Source organism: Zingiber officinale, chromosome 8B (assembly GCF_018446385.1).
Source record: "Zingiber officinale cultivar Zhangliang chromosome 8B, Zo_v1.1, whole genome shotgun sequence".
Lineage (NCBI taxonomy): Eukaryota > Viridiplantae > Streptophyta > Magnoliopsida > Zingiberales > Zingiberaceae > Zingiber > Zingiber officinale.
In genome coordinates this window covers 103,365,963-103,386,273 of record NC_056001.1, presented here as the reverse complement: position 1 = coordinate 103,386,273, position 20,311 = coordinate 103,365,963, and the positions used below count along the sequence as shown (strand labels likewise).

The 20,311-nt window shown below is 38.2% G+C and overlaps 1 protein-coding gene across 1 annotated transcript; it reads left to right on the top strand.

Annotated features, from left to right (window-relative positions):
- Positions 1–17,190: 17,190 nt before the first annotated feature.
- On the top strand, positions 17,191–18,414 carry LOC122014120 (probable transcription factor MYB58). The gene is made up of 3 exons (XM_042570304.1): positions 17,191–17,453; positions 17,552–17,876; positions 17,959–18,414. Exons 1-3 carry the CDS (start codon positions 17,191–17,193, stop codon positions 18,412–18,414), a joined length of 1,044 nt encoding a protein of 347 aa, XP_042426238.1.
- The last annotated feature ends 1,897 nt before the right edge of the window (positions 18,415–20,311 follow it).

Below are 20,311 nucleotides of genomic sequence, written 5' to 3'. Positions count from 1 at the left end.
AATTTTGATCATTTTGCCATAAATTCTATATTCCTAAGTGTAATAGACCTAAAATCATATACTAAAGATTTTTAGATCACTATGTGCCAATTAGATTGACCCTAGAAAACTCCTCAAATATGGTTGGCACATCCTAATCACCTTACGAATAATTTTTAATTTCATTTTCAAGGCTTGATTATCCCTTGAAAATTCCTCAAATGCCACCTTTTGCCATGATTAGGTTAACTACCTATCCAAATAAGGTGGGCACAACCTAAACCATCTAGCGTGATGAAATCACGCTCCTAGGAACCCAAAACCTATTGGAGCTCATTGGGTTCACTAAATATTCACTAGGGATGACTTCCCTAGTAACCCTCCTAATGACCCTCCTAGGCTTTAAAACCTTGGTCATTTGGGACTCATTAAGATCAACTCTAGGGGTGACTCCCCTTGTGACCTTGGTGATGGTCTCCCTAGCCCTAGGTCTTGTTCCATAATCGAATGGAACATTATGGTAAGCGGGCTTGACCACTTGAGACTTAGGTTTGTGACTCAAACCTCTCATGTCCTTGGGCTTTTGCTTTTGACCCTTAGACCCTAGAGTTGACTTCTCCAAATTCTTAAGAGTCTTTTCTAAGGTGTCAAGTCTTGACCTCAAGACTTGATTTTCCTTCTCTAATACCTCAAGTTTTAATTTGTCATTTTTCTTTGAGGTATTCCTAGGCATATGTCTAGTTATTTTGGGGTTCCTATCTAGGTTTTCCTTAACCTTAGATGAGTTAGCTCTAGGGATGGCATTTCTAGTATTATCCTTACCTAGACTAACATGTTTGGCACCTAAGCACATGTATCGGTTTCTATGATTATCATGCTTATCATCATTGGCAATTGCAATAAAGCTACTAGCATGTTTCTTATTAGAATTGCAATAATGTGCCTTAAAGGGTACCTTAGGGTTTGCCTTAGCTCCCCCCATAGATGTGCTTGGTCTCTTGTCCTTGTGAGGTTGCCTCCCCCTTGGACATTGACTCCTATAATGTCCTCTTCGCTTGCATTGGAAGCATACCACGTGCTCCTTGCCCTTGCGTATCGGGACTCCGACTTCTTTGACCTTTGGGGCCGGTGGAGTCTTCCTAACCCTCTTTGGACATTTACTCTTGTAATGCCCATATTCCCTACACTCAAAGCACATTATATGTAATTTATTTGAAATTAAGTTGCTTGAGTTACCTAGGGTTGAGGATGGATATACGCTCTCTTCTTCATCCCTTCCGGAGGTAGAGGCTTCTTCTTGCACCAATCTTGAAGAAGAACTCTCCTCCTCTTCTTCCTTAGATGTTGAGTAGCCCTCAACTTCTAATTCCATACCTCCATGATGTGAGCTACTTGGCTCACTTTACTCCTCTTCATGACTTGAATTGGAGCTCTCCTCATGGAACTTAGCCAAGTTGTTCCACAACTCATTGGCATCGTTGTATCCACCTATCTTACACAAGATATCATTAGGTAATGAAAATTCAAGGATTTTCGTTACCTCGTCGTTGATTGTGGATTGGTGGATTTGTTCCTTCGTCCACTTCTTCTTCTCGAGAGGTTCTCCCTTTTTATCCACCGGAGGAGTAAAACCTACTCGTACACAATTCCAATTCACTAGGTTAGTCATAAGAAAATACTTCATTCTTACCTTCCAATACGCGAAGTCGTCGCGATCGTAGAAGAGTGGAATCGTGATGTCTTCTCCAAGTCGATCCATTCTCTAGCTTGTGCTCCCCCGGGTGTTAATCCAATGAAGAGCGACCTCGCTCTGATACCACTTGTTAGGACCTTCGGATGCGGCTAGAGAGGGGGGTGTGAATAGCCGACCTCAAATTATCGTTTCTTCCTACAATTTAGGTTAGCGCAGCGGAAATACAATGTAGAAACGAAAGTGGAGAAGATCAAACCTCAAACACGATGATGTAACGAGGTTCGGAGATGATACTCCTACTCCTCGGCGTGTCCGTAAGGTGGACGAAGCCTATCAATCCGTCGGTGGATGAGACCCCGGAAAACCGGCTAACAACAACTCCTTCTGGGTGGAGAAACCTCGCCACAAACTCTTTTGCAACAGCAATAAAAGAGTACAAGATAGAGCAAGAAAACAAGAAGAATATGAATGTAACAACACTTTGCTTGCCTTCTTGTCGACTGGAGTTCGATGAAGCAACAACTTCACGATGCCAGCAGCAACTGATCAGCAAACCAGCCGAGGGAAGCTCACACGAAGCTTCAGAAACACAGAGCTCAGCAAAGCTCAGATCGCAAGAGTGAGGAACAAGAAGAAGAGTTAGTGTAGAGGCCCTCGACCTCAATATATATCCTGCACCTGCTGCACTTGTGAAGAAGACAAAGAGCAACATAGAAATCTAGCCGTTGTGTCGCAACGGCTAGGCCTGGACCGATCAGGCTCCAACCTGATCGGTCTGGGATCCATCTGATCGATCAGGCCCTAGGCTGATCGGTCCCCAGACCGATCAACCAACTCTCTGTGAGAGTTGGCTTCGAAGCCTGATCGGTCTGTGGACCGATCAGGCTATAGGTGGATCGGTCCACAGACCGATCCCCCTACCTTTTTCTGCCTCCTGATCGTTTCCTGATCGGTCTACAGATCGATCAGTTAACCCACAGAAACATTCTGTTTGGTTACTGATCGGTCACCAGACCGATCCAGACAATCAGAGTATCACTGGATCGGTCACCAGACCGATCCAATGCCTTAGAGCTTCCCAGCCCTAAACCCTAAAGCCTTCCCGGTCTAGAGAACGAGCTACCGAGCCCTCTCTGACCTAGTCCGGAGAACGAGCTACCGAGCCCTCTCCGACTTCCACGTTCGGTCCAGAGAACGAGCTACCGAGCCCTCTCTGACCTAGTCCGGAGAACGAGCTACCGAGCCCTCTCCGACTTCATCCGGTCCAGAGAACGAGCTCCCGAGCCCTCTCTGACCTAGTCCGGAGAACGAGCTACCGAGCCCTCTCCGACTTCGTCCGGTCCAGAGAACGAGCTCCCGAGCCCGGGAACGAGCTAGAGAGCCCTCGTATCACTGAATCGGTCACCAGACCGATCCAGGTTTAGAGCTCCCAGCCCTAAACCCTACCTGGTCCTGAGAACGAGCTACCGAGCCCTCTCTGACCTAGTCCGGAGAACGAGCTACCGAGCCCTCTCCGACTTCGTCCGGTCCAGAGAACGAGCTACCGAGCCCTCTCTGACCTAGTCCGGAGAACGAGCTACCGAGCCCTCTCCGACTTCCTCATCTGGTCCAGAGAACGAGCTACCGAGCCCTCTCTGACCTAGTCCGGAGAACGAGCTGCCGAGCCCTCTCCGACTTCGTCTGGTCCAGAGAACGAGCTCCCGAGCCCTCTCTGACCTGGTCCGGAGAACGAGCTGCCGAGCCCTCTCCGACTTCCCATGCCAAGCTTCCATACTTTGGACTTTTCCCGTGCCAAGCTCCCTGCTTGGACTTTTCCGTGCCAAGTCTCCATACTTGGACTTTTCCCGTGCCAAGCTCCCTGCTTGGACTTTTCCGTGCCAAGTCTCCATACTTGGACTTTTCCGAATCAGGTCAACTCAAGTCGGGTCAACCAGGTCAACCTTGACCAAAGGTTGCACCCACAATCTCCCAAGTTTGTATTCTTGTCAAACATCAAAATACAACTTCTCTATTCTCGTCAAACATCAAAATACAACTCGAGTCAGGTCAACTCGAGTCAGGTCAACCTTGACCTAAGGTTGCACCAACACTATCAAGTAACCTGCTCATGCACATTTGACACAAACTCCTTAGATCTCAACAAACCCAACTTTAACCTTAGTCATACATCAAAACCTTGGGTTAAATATCATGCTCCCAGTACTGACAGAAAGCGTCATCAACAACCTCAAATTAAATATGATGTGATAGATTTCTGTTGCATCATTAGCGTCGTTGATACGACAATTTTTGAAAGGTTTTAGCCAAGTACTTCTTGGATGTTGAGGGCCAAGCGCTCCTCATCTTCTTCTGGATCACGTAGAAGAATTCCTACAAAGTTAATACGAAGTCAGAGGGTGTCAGTCTAGTCCTAACAAAGCCTCTCCGATGCTTAAGTAATATAACGAAAGCAAAAAAATAGTAAAATTGTAGTATACATGAAAAGGATGAATGAATGAAAAGCGAGCATTCCTTGACTTCTAATTATGTCCCTTCTTTTATAGTTTTTCATGTAATGATGTTCTTTATGATGCTTAAATACTTCAATTGCAACATTCATTGTTCCTAATTATTTTTCTGTCCTCAACAACTTCGCAACCCCTTCTCCCAGTAACACTCCATTGATAATAAACATTAACACATATCATTACTAGTTATTATTATTGCAACTACATTCTCCTATAACTCCGCTCCCCTTCCCAAATTATGGTGCTGCGAGCCATTAGACTTTGAGATGATTTCTTGAATGCAGGTTTCTAAAGACGAGTGTCATCGGTTTCTGGACCTAATTTCCGATCTCCCCCTCTGGCTCTAACTCCTGAGCACTATAAGATTGTAAGGCCTCAAAATCAATTAGCGATAGTTGTATGGCTCCAAACTTGACTCCTAGGTACTATAAGACTCCAAACCCGATTCTCAAGTGCTTTTTCAAACTCAGTTCTTGAACATTATAAGACTCTGAATCCAATTCTCGAGCATTATAAGACTTCGAACTCAATTCCCGAGTGCCTTAAGACTTCGAACCGAATTCCCAAACATTATATGACTCCGAACTCTATTCCCAAGCTTTTTAAGGCTCCAAATCCATTTTCGGACCACCCTCATATTTTTTTTTTCAAATTCTTATGTTGGTTAAATGATTCATTTTTAAATTTTTATAATTTAATTTTTTATTTTTATTTTCAAAATTTTTAGTTAAATTTTGTTTATTATTAATTAATTTTTAAAAATTATCATTTGGATTTAATTTTAAATTATCTTGAATAAATGTATTTTTATTAACTAAATCTAAGTTTTGATTAAGATTTGGGTTGTTTTGATCAATATTTGTTAAATTTAAATTAGTTAACTTTTTATTAATTAAGTTATTTTTGTTAAGAAGTGTTAATGTAGGATTTTTCATGCATTTTAAAATTCATAGTACAATCTAAATAAGAAAGATCTAAAGTATGCAAATTTTCATGTAATTTTAATTTATTTATCTTAATTGCTCCTCCTGGATCCTTGGGTCTTCTTTATAGACATTAATTTTTGTAGTGGCCCATCTTTTTACAATTGAAGCATTCAATGTGGTCCTTTAATTTTTAGACTCTAGGCATCGGTTACTCCTTTACCTCCGGTTGTGTGGATCCATTAAATAGGACACTTTTGCTTTTATAGTGCCCTCTTTCACTGCATTTAAAATATATTACGTGATCCTTAAATTTTTTATTTACAACATTACCTTTTGAACCCTTGTTAGAATTCTCCCCCTTAACCATTGTCGTCTCATATTCAAGCTTGAACGTTTATTCTGATTAGGGTTCGGATCCATCTACCTCCACCTCAGCCATTAGTGCTATGAAGTTGATTTGGTTTTACTCTTCTGAGTCTGACTTTGAGAATAACCCTTTGGATTCTAAATCGGATGCGAACTCACTTTTGCCTTGATCTTCTAGCCTCAACGGAGTCTAGTGAAGGTCGATCAATTGGGTCCACAACTCGAATGTATTCTTGTAATTTTCTAATTGACACAAAATTTCATTAGGTAAAACACTAGTTAACATACTCATTATCTTTGTATTTACTTTTGAGTTTCGAAAAGGTTGTTTCATTGCAATCCAGTTGTCGAAACTGTCATTCCTACGAAAAATTTTATTACTCGCCTCCAACATTTGAAGTAAACTTAATCATACGATGGAGGCTCGAAGATATTTCGCCCTTCTTAATAAGACATTGACATTCTTGAAAGATATAAATAGAAAACAAATTTTCAAGACTTTGTCTTGGGATTAGTAGTGCGGTATAAAATTATGAAAGGAATACAACAAAAACAAGAGTAAAATCTTTTTAACAAAAAGAAAAGAAAATATATTAAAAATGATCGAAAAATGATTAAGTTAATTCAGAGCAACCTGACTCTGATACCCAATTGAAGGATCGAAAATGAGATAGAGAAGGGAGGGTGAATATTGCTCGTAAAAATTCTTTTCTTTTTTTGTAAAGTAAACAAAGATCAAAGTAAGCAGCGGAATAAGATGCACAGTTGGTTATTTAGTTCGGAGCCTGTAATGAATTCTAGTACTCCAAGACCCACAATCCTTTATCGCACTGTTAGGTAATCCACTAAGATTCCTCTTTCCAAAACCTTCGAAAAGAGATAATTCGTACAATGATATTTACAAAAGATTATGCAAGCTAAAAGTAAAATACCAACAATGAAGATATAAAATGAAGATCGTTGGAGCTCTTTGGCGTTGTAGCTTGCACACGAAGTTGAAATGTAGAGCAGTAGTAGCACAAACAGAGATGATCAGAAGATTGCACAGTAGAGTTGTTAGTAGATGCTAATCTCGAGGTCCTTTTATAAGCCATGTTCGGTCGATCGACAAGATGCTCAGTCGACTGATCAGTTCAGTCAACTGATCTCCCTATCGGTTGATTGATCACATGGATTTCCTTATTTGCTGAGATCCGATCTTCGTGTTATTAATGTCATTTAATGTTCAGTCGATTGATCACCTTGATCGGTCGATCGATCCCTGAAAATTTCTTCTTCTCTAAGATTCGGATTTGCCACTGTGCGTACAAAAGTTGGTTCAGTCGACTGATCCCTGGGTTTGGTTGACCGATCCATCTTGAATACTAAATGTGCTCTGCTCAATCTGAACTCTGTGCCATGTCAGCTTGGTTCAGTCGACCGATCCTTCCTGTTTGGTCGACCGATCCCTTTGATTTCTATAAAATAGAGTTAATTTCACAGTACTAAAAAATATCTCTGCAACACAAAGTTAGTACAATAGTATAATACTACATGAGTAAGAAAAGATAGTAGGATTTGTCTTGATCTCAACTAGGAATCCTCTCAATTTCTTCAGTTGAATCAGTGACCTAGGGTTTGTCCTTTCCCTCTCAATTTCTTCAGTTGGATCAGTGACCTAGGGTTTGTCCTTTCCTAGGACACGCCCCCCCCCACCCCGTCACTCCACTCCAATTGATTATCTCAACCTACCTGCCAAACATTTAGTCCTCCAAATCTATTTGAACTTTCTCTGCAATACTAAATTAGTCAATAACAATAATAGTAATGTAAAATACTATGGTAAAACTAAACTTAGGTTTACCAAGATCCGCTGGTCCGGTCGACCGCGCGCGGTAGACCAGAAACCTTTCGAACAACCTTACTTGGAGTTTTACTCCTTCAAGATTTCTCGTTACCTAAGTTATCTCCCCATAGAGTTTTCTCCACCTAACTTCACTCACCAGAACTTAGCATCGGATCATCACAATTTTGTCTTGAGTAGGATCGAAAAGAATTTAGATATCTCCACAATATGGTATGATATTATCCACTTTGGGCTTAAGTCCTCATAGTTTTGCTCTTGGGCTCTACCCATAAGGCCTCATGTCAATGAAACTATTTTTTTCTTATAAACCCATAATCTTTCCCATATATTTTTTAATGTGGGACTATATTTATAACCTTACAACTCCAATACATCAAATATCCAAAATATGATCAATGTACCTTTCTTTTACATATAAAATTATTTATACATATATTGCATTTTTATTGCGTGATTCTGATAATAATATGTCAAATTTTACTTTCTATAGGATTTGATAGTACTGGTTCATAGGATTGTAATTTAGATATCTTTGTAGTGGTTTTGTATCATAGTATGAATACTTTATTGTGGATTTGGATACTTTGAATTTCTATCATAGTATTTAAATTTTTTATATATTTATTAGATTTTGGATACTTTATTGTTGATGTTTGGATAGTATATTGTGGATTATGGATATTGTTTATGTAATTAGTTTGTTTGTGTATCCATTGTGCATGTGTTGTATGTTATGATTGTTTGTATGGATTATGATCGTCTTTTGGATTAATTTGTGTACAGATTGTAAATGGATAGTATATTGTGGATTATGAATATTGTTTATGTAATTAGTTTGTTTATGTATATTGTGCATGTTTGTATGGATTATGGTTGTCTATTGGATTAATTTGTGTATGGATTATAAATGGATTGTGTTTTTATTGTCATCATTTGTTATGATTTATTTTGATATGGAAAATGTAAACACGGTAATTTCTAAATTTGAAAAAAAAAAATTAGTGACAGAATTATGGTTTTAGTCGTTAAATACCAACAGAAACCATAATTTAGTCTTTACATATTGATACAGAACAGTGATTTATTACGATAACTACTGATGGAAAATAACATTCCGTTGGTTTTTAATGATGGAATCATTATTCCATCGTAAAATTAATAATATTGCCTAGTAATTAATTCCAATAATCAACAATGGAATTGTGTTTTCCATCGATGCACAACAACGGAAACGTGTTTTCCATCGATGCACAATGACAAAATAGTTTTCCCATCGTAAACAATGATTCCATCATTGGTTAACGGCGAAACTATATGTTCCGTTGTTGGTATTAACAACGAAAATGAAGTTCCTGTCACTATATTAACTACGGGTTTTTGATTCCGTCGTTATTTTCTCTAACAGAAATGAACTCCCGTCGCAAATCTCGACGGATGTCATATTCCCTTAGGAAAACCCGTTTACGATACAATTTTTTTATAACAACCATTATTCCGCTGTTACTCAATAGCTATGGACATATAGCGACAAAATGTTTCGTTGTTGTTAGAAACAATTTTTTTAGTGATATATTTTGCATCAAATGTCTCGGTAACATTACTAAAACAAGGAAAATACTAAAAGAAAACCTCATATATTTCAAATGATTCAACAATTAATTGAATAATTATAATATATTAAATTCACCACTCTCAGTTATAGCAGCTTTAAAATCGTAGCTGTTATAATACAGTTTTGTTGTTTAATTGTAGTAGTTATGGTTTTGTAGTTAAAGAGTATTTGGTAGAGTTTCTACTAAGTACTTCTTAATTATTTTAGCTACATAGAAGCACTTTTGAGTGTTTTTCAATGTCAAATTTTGTTTCAGCTTCTATGACTTTTACTTGAAAGCTAAAAGCAAGAATTTGATGCTTTTCTTTATTTTTTTTTTTTTTTATGATCTAAAATTTAAAGTTGACATTTTATGTCCTTAATAAATTTATCATTTTACATAATTGTCACCCCACCTAATTTCTCTCCTCATTCACATGCTCCTTCCCAAATCATTTATGAAATTTCAATCATTTTTGGTAAGTATTTATTTTTAAAATAATATTTTATATTTTTATATAATTTACATTTCCAGAATTATATATATATATATATATATAAGTTAAGTAGTGTATCAAAATTATATTTAGATAATTAAAAGATATTAATTTATATAATTTAAGGATATTGTTGTTATTTAACTAAAAATTAAGTTTGAAAGTAATTATTTATCAAATACTCAAACTTGATCTTGTATTAGCTTTTGTAGGGAGGTAAATCCAAATGGTTTACGAGCTATTATAAGCTCAATTCGGTAAAAAACTTATTCGAGTTCGTTTGTTTATCTTATCGAGCTGAGCTCGGGCTCACAGTTTTATCAAGTCAAGCTCAAGCTTAAGGATATTCGACTTGTAAGCTCGCGAACATGTTCGTTTATAGGCTCGCGAGATCGAGCTCGAGCTCGACTTGTTTAAAAGGCTCGAGAACATATATGTTCGTTTATAGGCTCGTGAATTCGAGCTCGAGTTCGACTCGATTAAAGGGCTCGCGAACATGTTCATTTATAGGTTCGTGAACTCAGCTCATTTAGGGTGGCACGTAAACATGTTCGTTTATATAGATTGCAAGCTCAAGCTCGAATTTGGCTCGTTTATTTGGTTAAAGCTTGGTTTGTCTACATATTCGTGAATATGCTCGCCTACATGGCTTGTGAACAAGCTTAAACTAGGATAAATGACAAGATTTGAACACAATATCTTATTGAAATAAAGATTAATTCACACCACTTAGCCATAATTTACCACAAGATCTTTTTTCCATAAAAATGTACACCACTAAGTCAAATGTAGGTTGGTATATGGAAGTTTAATATAGTAGTTTGAGATATTCAATGATGTGTTGAATTTATATTATTTTAGTTGTTAGGTTTGTTGAATAATTATTCAAATGAGTTTTCGAGCTCACTTAACGAGCCTATAAAATAAGTTCTAAAACGAGCCTTAAAATGAGTAAAAAAAAACAAGTTCTAAAACGAGCCCGAGCTCTTTTAACAAGTTAGGCTCGCTCATTAACTATGATGCTAACAATGAGCCGAGCTCGAACTATCCGCAAGCTTGGTAATTTCAAATGAGTCAAGCTTGAACCTTGTGATAAAGTTCAATTCAAGCTCGAGTCCGAATATAATTTAAACAAGCTAAACTCGAACTTAATACTATTCGGCCGATTTAGCCCATTTACATTCCTAAGCTTTTGGCTTTTATTTTCCAACGCTCTATACTTTAGCTTCTCACCGACATCAAAATAATTTCTATAAGAATAACTTTTGAATGAGCAAAAACTCCCCTAAACACGCTGTTATTGTAACACAGTTTAGTATTCAATTGTAATACAATGATTTTATAGTTATAACATGACCAGATTTAAATGGAAAAATAGGTGAAAATGCATATGCAGCGGGTAGGGGGACATGTTATTTTACGTGGGATGCAAGACACTTTTGATTAAAAAACAAAAAAATTAAGTAGGATGCTACTTTTAGTATTTAAAAAAAAAAAACTGAGGTGCTTCTATTATTTTTGTCGCAGAAAGGAATGTCATTTTGATCTTTTCCTGTGAAAATAAATTAATAATGGGGTGCGAGCATACTGTGACTTAGGGTTACAAACGAGTCAAGCCACTCGTAAGTCGCTCGGTCAAAGCTTGACTCAAGCTTGATTTTGACTGAGCTCGAGCCGAGCTCGAGCTGGCTCGTTTAGTATTCGAGCCGAGTTCAACCTGCTATAATACTGGCTCGATGGCTTGTCGAGCTTTTTCAAGCCAAGCTATATGTATAATATATGATTTTTATTTATTCATGTAACTATTAATAAGTTTAGTGTCATTACATAATTAATGATAAGTACGGGTAAAACTATAAATTTTATAAGTTTATTTTTAAAATCTAAATCCAATTCCTAAGTTCCTAAATATCAGATTTTAGCGACTCAACCCTAATTTCAACACTCAACGCTCAAGCCTCTCAACCCTCACCCTTCGTCGCCGCATTCTCAACCATCACCGCCTACTCAGTAGTCACCGTCGTTCCTACTCAGCAGTCGTCGCCGTGCCTACTTAGGAGTCGTCGCTGTGCCTACTCAGCGTCTCAGCTGCACCCTCAGTCGGGAACAAACCTCTTGAGTGTGTTTATTTTTTGGTGAGTTTTTGAAAAATACTGTGTTCTATGCGTTTCTTGTTTCTTCTGTTTCTTGATGCCATAAATGCATAAACTTGATCATTCAAAAGATCCACAGCCCAAACTCTACCGCCGGAACCCCCAAATTTAAACAATAGGGTTGAAGAACAGATGCAAGGTTTTCAAATTAAGTACAATTTAATTCTCCTATTAGAAGTTAAGAATTGTTACTAGTATTTATTAACACATTAACATAATGAATTTCACCCATGATGACGATACAAAATGGTTAGAAAATTATTTATTTTTTCAAGCTATTTTTACACTCTAAAGATTATAAATCTAGAGAATAAAAGAAACTGAAAAGATGTTATTGTATTATTTTCTTAACTTTAATTATTTCCATATGATAACGATATTCTAGAAATGTAATTTGTTCTCCTTAAAGCTTAATTGGTTGTTATTTTTATTTTTTTTTAATTCTAACAAACTCTATGCATTATAAATTATAAAAACATATTGACGTGAATCATGCCTTTGTTTGTAAATGATCTTTTCTCTTCTTATTATTGTTTGAGTTTTTTATAATTTATTTGGTAATTTTTTATATCTTGATCAGTTATGTCTATAGAAGAGTCATCTATTCTACTTACCATAAATAGTATAATAGCTGAAAGTAATGAGGTTAATCTTGAAATCAACAAGGAAATTGACACAGCTGGTCAAGAAACGCAAGAAAATGTTGAAGAAAAAGAGGAAGAGGGGTTCCAAATAAAGAAAAGGGAAAAAATTTCAGAAGTTTGGAATGATTTTGACACAGTGGATGGATCAAAGAAAATAAAATGTAAACATTGTCATCTCTTTTTTACATTGGGTAAATCAGGGTCCACATCAAGTCTTATGAGGCATAGATTAAATTGTGTGAAGAGAAAATTTAATTTGCGAGCAGCTGAACAACAAACAAATGAGTTTTTTGCCCACTGATTCAGCTTCACCATCCATTCTTACTTTTCATTCTGGAAAATTTGACATGGAACAAATGAGGGAGGCAACTGCTCATTAGATCATGATGCATGAACACCCATTCACCATTCTTGATGAAGAGGGGTTCAATTTAATGATGAGGCGTGGAATGCTGGAATGACAAAAAATTAGCAGGACGACATGCTAAGCAACTTGTATGAAAATTTATGAGATTGAGAAAAAGAAGTTGAAGAAAAGTCATGAGTGCGTTGATAAAATAAGTTTGACAACAGATTGTTGGAAGCCAAAGACTCAAAAGATTGAATACATGGTTGTGATTGGGCATTGGATTGATTCTTGTTGGAATTTACAAAAGAGAGTTTTAAGTTTCATTAACATTCCACAACCAAGGGGAGGTCTTCAAATTTCCGAGCAAATTGTATGAAAATTTATGAGATTGAGAAAAAGAAGTTGAAGAAAAGTCTTGAGTGCGTTGATAAAATAAGTTTGACAACAGATTGTTGGAAGTCAAAGACTCAAAAGATTGAATACATGGTTGTCACTGGGCATTGGATTGATTCTTGTTGGAATTTACAAAAGAGAGTTTTAAGTTTCATTAGCATTCCACAACCAAGGGGAGGTCTTCAAATCTCCGATGCCATTTTCAAGTGTATGAAAGAGTGGGGCATTGAAAATAAGGTTTTCACTATTACAGTTGATAATGCTTCAAGTAATGATTTGGCTATTCGATATATGAAAGATACCATTCAAAGGTTAAGAACATTAGCATGTGAAGGAAATTTATTTCATGTTCGTTGTTGTGCACATATCTTGAACTTGTGTGTTCAAGATGGATTGAGGGAGATTGAAGATATTATTGATAATATAAGGGAAAGTGTAGAATATGTAAATCGTTCAGAGGCAAGACGTGTGCAATTTGCAGAGTGTGTGCAACAATTACAGTTGAAGGATAAAAAATTGATTTGTGATTGCAAAACCAGGTGGAACTCGACGTTTGAGATGTTAAGTTATGCACTCAAGTTCAAAGAAGCTTTTAAGATGTTCAAAGAACGTGATCCCTTTTATGGTTGCTGCCCTCAAGAAGGAGAATGGAATAAATCTCAAAAGATTTGCTCATTGTTAGAGGCTTTTTGGACAGCCACACACATTATTTCAAGTAGTGAGTATCCTACTTCAAATTTATTTCTTCAAGAAGTTCAAAAAATGAAGTCAGCATTGGATATTTATGCACAACATGAAGATTTGTTTCTTAAGCAACTAGTTAGCAAAATGAAAGAAAAATTTGACAAGTATTGAGATGACTGCAATTTATTGATGGCTATAGCTACTGTGTTAGATCCTACCAAAAAAATGCTTGCGGTTGAATTTTGCTTTCCTAGGCTTTATTCTGAATTGGATGTCTCTAAGCATATCTCAAAAGTTAAGGAGATAATTAATTCTCTTTATGAGGAGTGTGTTGTTGAAGAAACTAATAAAGGAGCACCTCATTTATCTGCGTCTGAGAGTTTTGGTTCTTCAAGTGCTAGAAGAAGTCAACAAAGTTCTGTGTATAATTGGGATGTTTTGATGATTATTGTGCAAAAGTTGAAATTTCGGAGACTAAGAGATCTGAATTAGTAGATTATCTTGAAAAGGATCATCTAAAGAAGAATGAGATTCTAAAAAATTTTCATGTTTAGAATCGTGGAGGATGAATAGAATACAGTATCCAATATTGTCAAAGATAGCAGCTGATATTTTAGCTATTCTAATGGGTTTAGTGGCTTCAGAAGCAACATTTAGTGCAGGGACAAGAGTTATTGATTCTTATCGTTCATCTCTCTCCCCATATACAGTGCAGACTCTACTGTGTGGGGATGATTGACTTTGACATATACATGGACTGAAAAAGAAGACTAAAGTAAGTTAAATTTCATTATTAACTTTCTAAGTTACATACTAATGTATTTAATCGCTTATTTATCTGATTTTTACTTTTTCAGAAAGTTGAAACTTATCAAGAAATTTTTCTTCCAGTATCTACCTCTTGAAGCAAGTAAGATTTCAGTTCTTTGTTTAACATGTGTTTCCAGTGTGATTATTGTGCTATTACAATTAAGTTTAATATCACTTTATATTATTGAATGCAAATTGTGCTATTATAATTAAGCTTAATATCACTTCATATTATTGAATGCAGATTACAGTATAGGTGATATGATTGAGAATTTGAGATGGAGACGAAGATATTGATTGTTGCATAAATTTAGTGTTTTGAACAGTTTGGGTGGTTTGAATTTGGAATATTATATTTTTGGATTTGGTTAATTTTGTTAGTAATTTGAGATGAAGTTTGATATTTTGGCAACAAGAATAGTGTTTTATGAGATAATTGTGTTTTTGATTTATGTTTTTTTAATTATTTGAGACTAAGAATATGAGATATTTATGTTGTGAATTTGTGATGTTCAAGTAGTTTTTTTTTTTCTCATAGATGAATAATTAATGTTTTGATGTTTAGTTTTAGGGCTGAATTTGGCCATTATTTATTTAAAGTTTTTATTGTTTGATTTACAATATAAAAAAATTACAGTAAAATTGGCTTAGGTTATGACTCAAGCTCGAGCTCGAAAGCTTGAATTTAATTCAAGCTTTTCGCATCGAGCTCGAGCCTCAGATTAAATGATCAAGCCAAGATCGAGCTTAAATTTATAAGATTGATTGAGCTCAAGCTCGAGCCAAGCTAACTTAAATCGAGTCGAGCCGAGCTCAAGCCAGGCTCGACTCAAGCCAAGGCTGGCTTGAGCTCGATTCGGCTCGTTTACAGTCCTACTGTGAATTGATGTAGTTATCCGCCTTTGTTCTATTTTACATATATCATCTCAAAGCTATGGTATAGCGATAGGATATTTGGGTTATTATTTAAACATTTGTATAATTAAAAGATGGTAGGCTTCTTGACCGTCCGTCATGAGTGTTTCTCGATTTATTCTAGTTATCGGTGGAAAAATTCTATAGGATCGAACCGATCACCTGAGGACTACTCAATGAGACTAATTAGATTTATCATTTTTTTTATCCCGAGACTATGATGCAATGGTAAAATATTCAGATTATTATCCAAATATTTACGATTCATCCTGGACTAGTTAATAAAGTTAACTGGATTTATCAGTTTTTTTAGAACGATAGCATAACTTCAAAATCAAAATAATTTAGGAAATTTAGTTGGATTAATTCAAAAGTATAATTTTAATTTTTAAAAAATATCAATTATTTTGATTAAATAGATTCTACTTCGATTTTGAATTAAAAAAAAAATTATTAAAATAAAATTTTATAAAATACTAATTTAAAACATAAACCTGTATTATATTGAGTTTTATTTTAATATATTTTTTATTAATTCTATTTATTTGATTTTAATAATAAAAATTAGTTTAATGGAATGTTCACCCAGCATGTTAGATCCCTCGGAGATTCGATCCGCCATTTATGATAAGAGTATTCTAATATCAACTCGATAAAATATTTCTCTCTTTTGTCACGTTCAAATTTATCGTCGTTGTCGTCATCATCCTATCCGAAAATAAAGATGATGGTAAATTGAGGATGTAGTTAGAAAGTTGACGAAACAATGACTTCACATAAACTTGCAATGCAAAGTCGTTAGTGTCAGGTCAGGAAGGGATTCCCAGCGATGACCTCCGATGCTCAAGTTAATTTCCAGTGAATAAAAAAATAGAGAACTATAGCAAGAGTATGCAGAAAACGAAGTTGCACATACCTCCGTATGTAGATGAGAACTCTCTTCTATAGTGTTACTGAAGTGCTCATGCATGCATCTCAAAGCATAAACACATTTTCCTAGATGTCTCAAGAAAAGATAGGTTAAAAAATGTCTCTGACATCATTTCTTAAGCAGCCATACAACTCTATGATGTGGCAGTTTGAAAATTTCTAAAGTACAATTTACCTACTAGACATGTTCTACTATCAGGAGCACAAACTCCCAAAAATATATGATGAGATAGTTAGTAGGTACACATGGGCCGACTGATCACTACTTGGCCGAGTAATCCCCGTCCGGAGGTAATGCATAGAATCATTATTCAATTTTCCGTTCAGCTGTACTACTATCGGAGGGCTACCCTTTATCCAACCGGACATGTCACCCATTCGGGTGTAGCAGTCCGAGGAGTTACTGTTTGACTATCAATCTTAATGACGAGCTTTCTTAGAGCAGTCATTTGGGTCCACTGGGGTTGACCGGGTGGTTATGCCCGACCGAATAGATAATATCGTACTTAATTAATTTACTTCCTAGATCGAGACCTATATATACACAGGGGTTATTTTTTAAATTAGTTGAATTTATTATGGGAATATTAGCTCAAATAGTTTTTTTAATATCTCTCATTCTTATTTTTATTGTATAATATAAAATCAGCATCCCTTTTATTATTTTTTATACTATATATATATATATATATATAAAATTAATTAATTTATATCAAAATTAATGGGACGTGGGCGGAAAAATAGGGAAGTGGGACGGTTATTTTTTGAAGTTACATGATCATGGGGACGACGCTAATTTGAATCCCCCTCCTTCCTCCTCCCTCCTCCCTCTCTCCATCTAATTCAACACCACTATTTGATCTTCTGCAACAAGAAACCATAACAGCGTACCATGCAGAGTCGATTGATGCGGTTAAGCGGCGGCGGCGGCTGCGGTAGCAGCAGCAGCAGCAACGGCAGCGACAGCGGCCAGAGCAGCAGGGCAGGCGGCGGCGGCAGCGCGTTGAGGAAGGGGCCGTGGACAGCGGAGGAGGACGAGATCCTAGTGGACTACGTGCGGAAGAACGGCCCCCGCGACTGGAGCTCCATTCGATCCAAAGGCTTGCTCCCCCGCACCGGCAAGTCCTGCCGCCTCCGCTGGGTCAACAAACTCAAGCCCGACCTCAAGACGTACGTGCGTGCGTGCGTGCGTGCGTGCTTCGAGATTCTACGTATCGTCGTCTCGATCGATGTTTCTATTTTACCCTTTTTGGATTAATGACTTGCAGAGGGTGCAAGTTCTCGGCGGAGGAGGAGCGGGTGGTGATCGAACTGCAGGCGCAGTTGGGGAACAAGTGGGCCAGGATCGCCACCTACTTGCCCGGCCGCACCGACAACGACGTCAAGAACTTCTGGAGTACCAGGCAGAAGCGACTCGCCAGGATTCTGCGCACTCCCCTGCCTCCCAAATCCGCCACCACCGCTAAGTCGACCGCCACCTTGACGACGGCGGCGGCGACGACGTCGTCTCAGGGGAAACAGAGCCTTCTTCAACCCCCTCCTCCTCCTCCTCCTCAGGATCAATATGCATCTGCTTCACACATTCTAATGCAGGTTAATCGATTAATTTTACATTAAAGATTGAGAAATCCAGAGTAGAGTTTTTGGAATTCTAATTCTTTCGGTTGACAATTAGGATCCGTGCTCCGATCATCTCCACCTGTTCGACGGCGTCGAGGACGACTCCGGGTACCGTTGCATGGTCATCGACCTGCCTCCAATGCCGGACCCGTTGAGCTGCTGTCCTTCTATGCTCGAATTCGACGCGCCGCCGCCACTCCTCGCCGCCGGGCCCGAGCCCTGCAGCCTGTTCCTCGCCGCCTCCTCGCAGCCGGACCTCGACCACCACCTCCTCCCTCAGCCGCTGCTCGGCCTCCCGCCCGACCTCGCTCTCTACCAGTGCCAGGACCCACATTTCTGCGATCAGCTCCTCCCCGAGGAGCTACCCTTCTTCGGAGTGAAGAGGTCGGAGCAGGAGACGGCGTTGCCACCGGACAACTTCTTCTTCGACGACTTGCCTCCCGACATGTTCGACTTCATCGACCGGCCGCCGCCGCCGCCGCCGCCACCACCGACGACCAAGTCGTGCTAGCGTTTTAATTAATACAAATCTCCTTGCGAGATTTAAATCAGTGTTTAATTAATGATCAGTGTTCTGTGTAGTAACTGCTACTAAAATCTTCTATGTTTCCTTTTAAGGAAACTATTTCACTGAAAAGAACTTTAAAAAGATCTTTGTTTTAGATTTTTTGCAGTTATTGATTAATTTTTCTGGAAGTTCTTTAGGTTGTTCAAAGGATTAAGTATATGTTCATGGAGATGGGCAAAGTTTTAATGCGAATGAGTTTGCTTTTGAGCAATTCTGGAGCAATTGTTATATTTCAGTGAGATTAACAAAGTTTTAATAAGTTTTTTTTTGTTACGAGTTTTAATAGACATTTTGATATCTTTTTAATTAGCTAAGGCTACAAAATTAAGGTAGCTGATGTGGGTGCTCTAATATAATACATAAATATGTATAAATTAGTACCCAGACCTATCAATTGGACTTAATAAAAATATATCAAGCTCATGTAGTGGTGCAATGTATGGTAAGGGTATGCCAGATTCATACAATAGTACAACACAAGGGCGATGCTTGAAAATCCCAGCAGCAAGCTACTATAACGAACTCTCCCTTATAAAAAATTAATTTAATTTTTTATATCCGATGATCATGTCCGAAAGTGGAGAAGATAACAAGCTAGGGAGGTGGCTTGAAGGTTAACGAAGCGAAGACTCAATGCAGTCCTGCAACACAAAAGATGCTAGTGTCGGGCCAAGAAGGGGTTCTCAACGTTGGCCCTTCGACGCTCATGTCAGTTTCCGGCACAGTGGAGAATAGTACAAGTGTTGTAGCAAAGAACGTGTCGAATAACAAAGTTACGCATACCTCCACTTGTATATGGAAACTCTCTTTTATAGTGTCACTGTAGAGTCTGGGCACACATCCTAAAGTGCATGCATGTTTTCCAAAGCATTTTAGGAAAAGACAAGTCAAAAAGTGTCTCTAACACATTTCCTTAAGCGATCACGCAAATCTCTGATGTGATAAGTGGAAAGTTTCTAAAGTACGATTTATCTGCTAGACATGCTTTGTTGTTAATGTTGGTGCAACCTTAGGTCAAGGTTGACCTGGTGACCTGACTCGAGTTGACCTGACTCGAGTTGTATTTTGATGTTTGACGAGAATAGAAAAGTTCTATTCTGATGTTTGACGAGAATAGAAAAGTTCTATTCTGATGTTTGACATAATACAAACTTGGGAGATTGTGGGTGCAATCTTTGGTCAAGGTTGACCTGGTTGACCCGAGGTGAGTCGACCTGATTCGGAAAATCCTGGTAAGTGAAGCCAGGTGAAAGTCCTGGTGAGTGAAGCCAGGCAAGGGAAAGTCCTGGTGAGTGAAGCCAGGCAGTTGGAAAGTCCTGGTGAGTGAAGCAAGGCAAGGGAAATCCAGATAGGTCAAGGTTGACCAGACATCTGGTGAAAAGTCCAAGCAGGGAGCTTGGCACGGGAAAAGTCCAAGTATGGAGACTTGGCACGGAAAAGTCCAAGTATGGAGACTTGGCACGGAAAAGTCCAAGCAGGGAGTTTGGCACGGGAAAAGTCCAAGTATGGAGACTAGGCACGGAAAAGTCCAAGTATGGAGACTTGGCACGGGAAAAGTCCAAGTATGGAGACTTGGCACGAAAAAGTCCAAGCAGGGAGCTTGGCACGGGAGAAGTCCAAGTATGGAAGCTTGGCATGGGAAGTCAGAGAGGGCTCGGGAGCTCGTTCTCTGGACCGGACGAAGTCGGAGAGGGCTCGGTAGCTCGTTCTCCGGACTAGGTCAGAGAGGGCTCGGGAGATCGTTCTCTGGACCAGATGGAGTCGGAGAGGGCTCGGTAGCTCGTTCTCCTGACTAGGTCAGAGAGGGCTCGGTAGCTCGTTCTCTGGACCAGATGGAGTC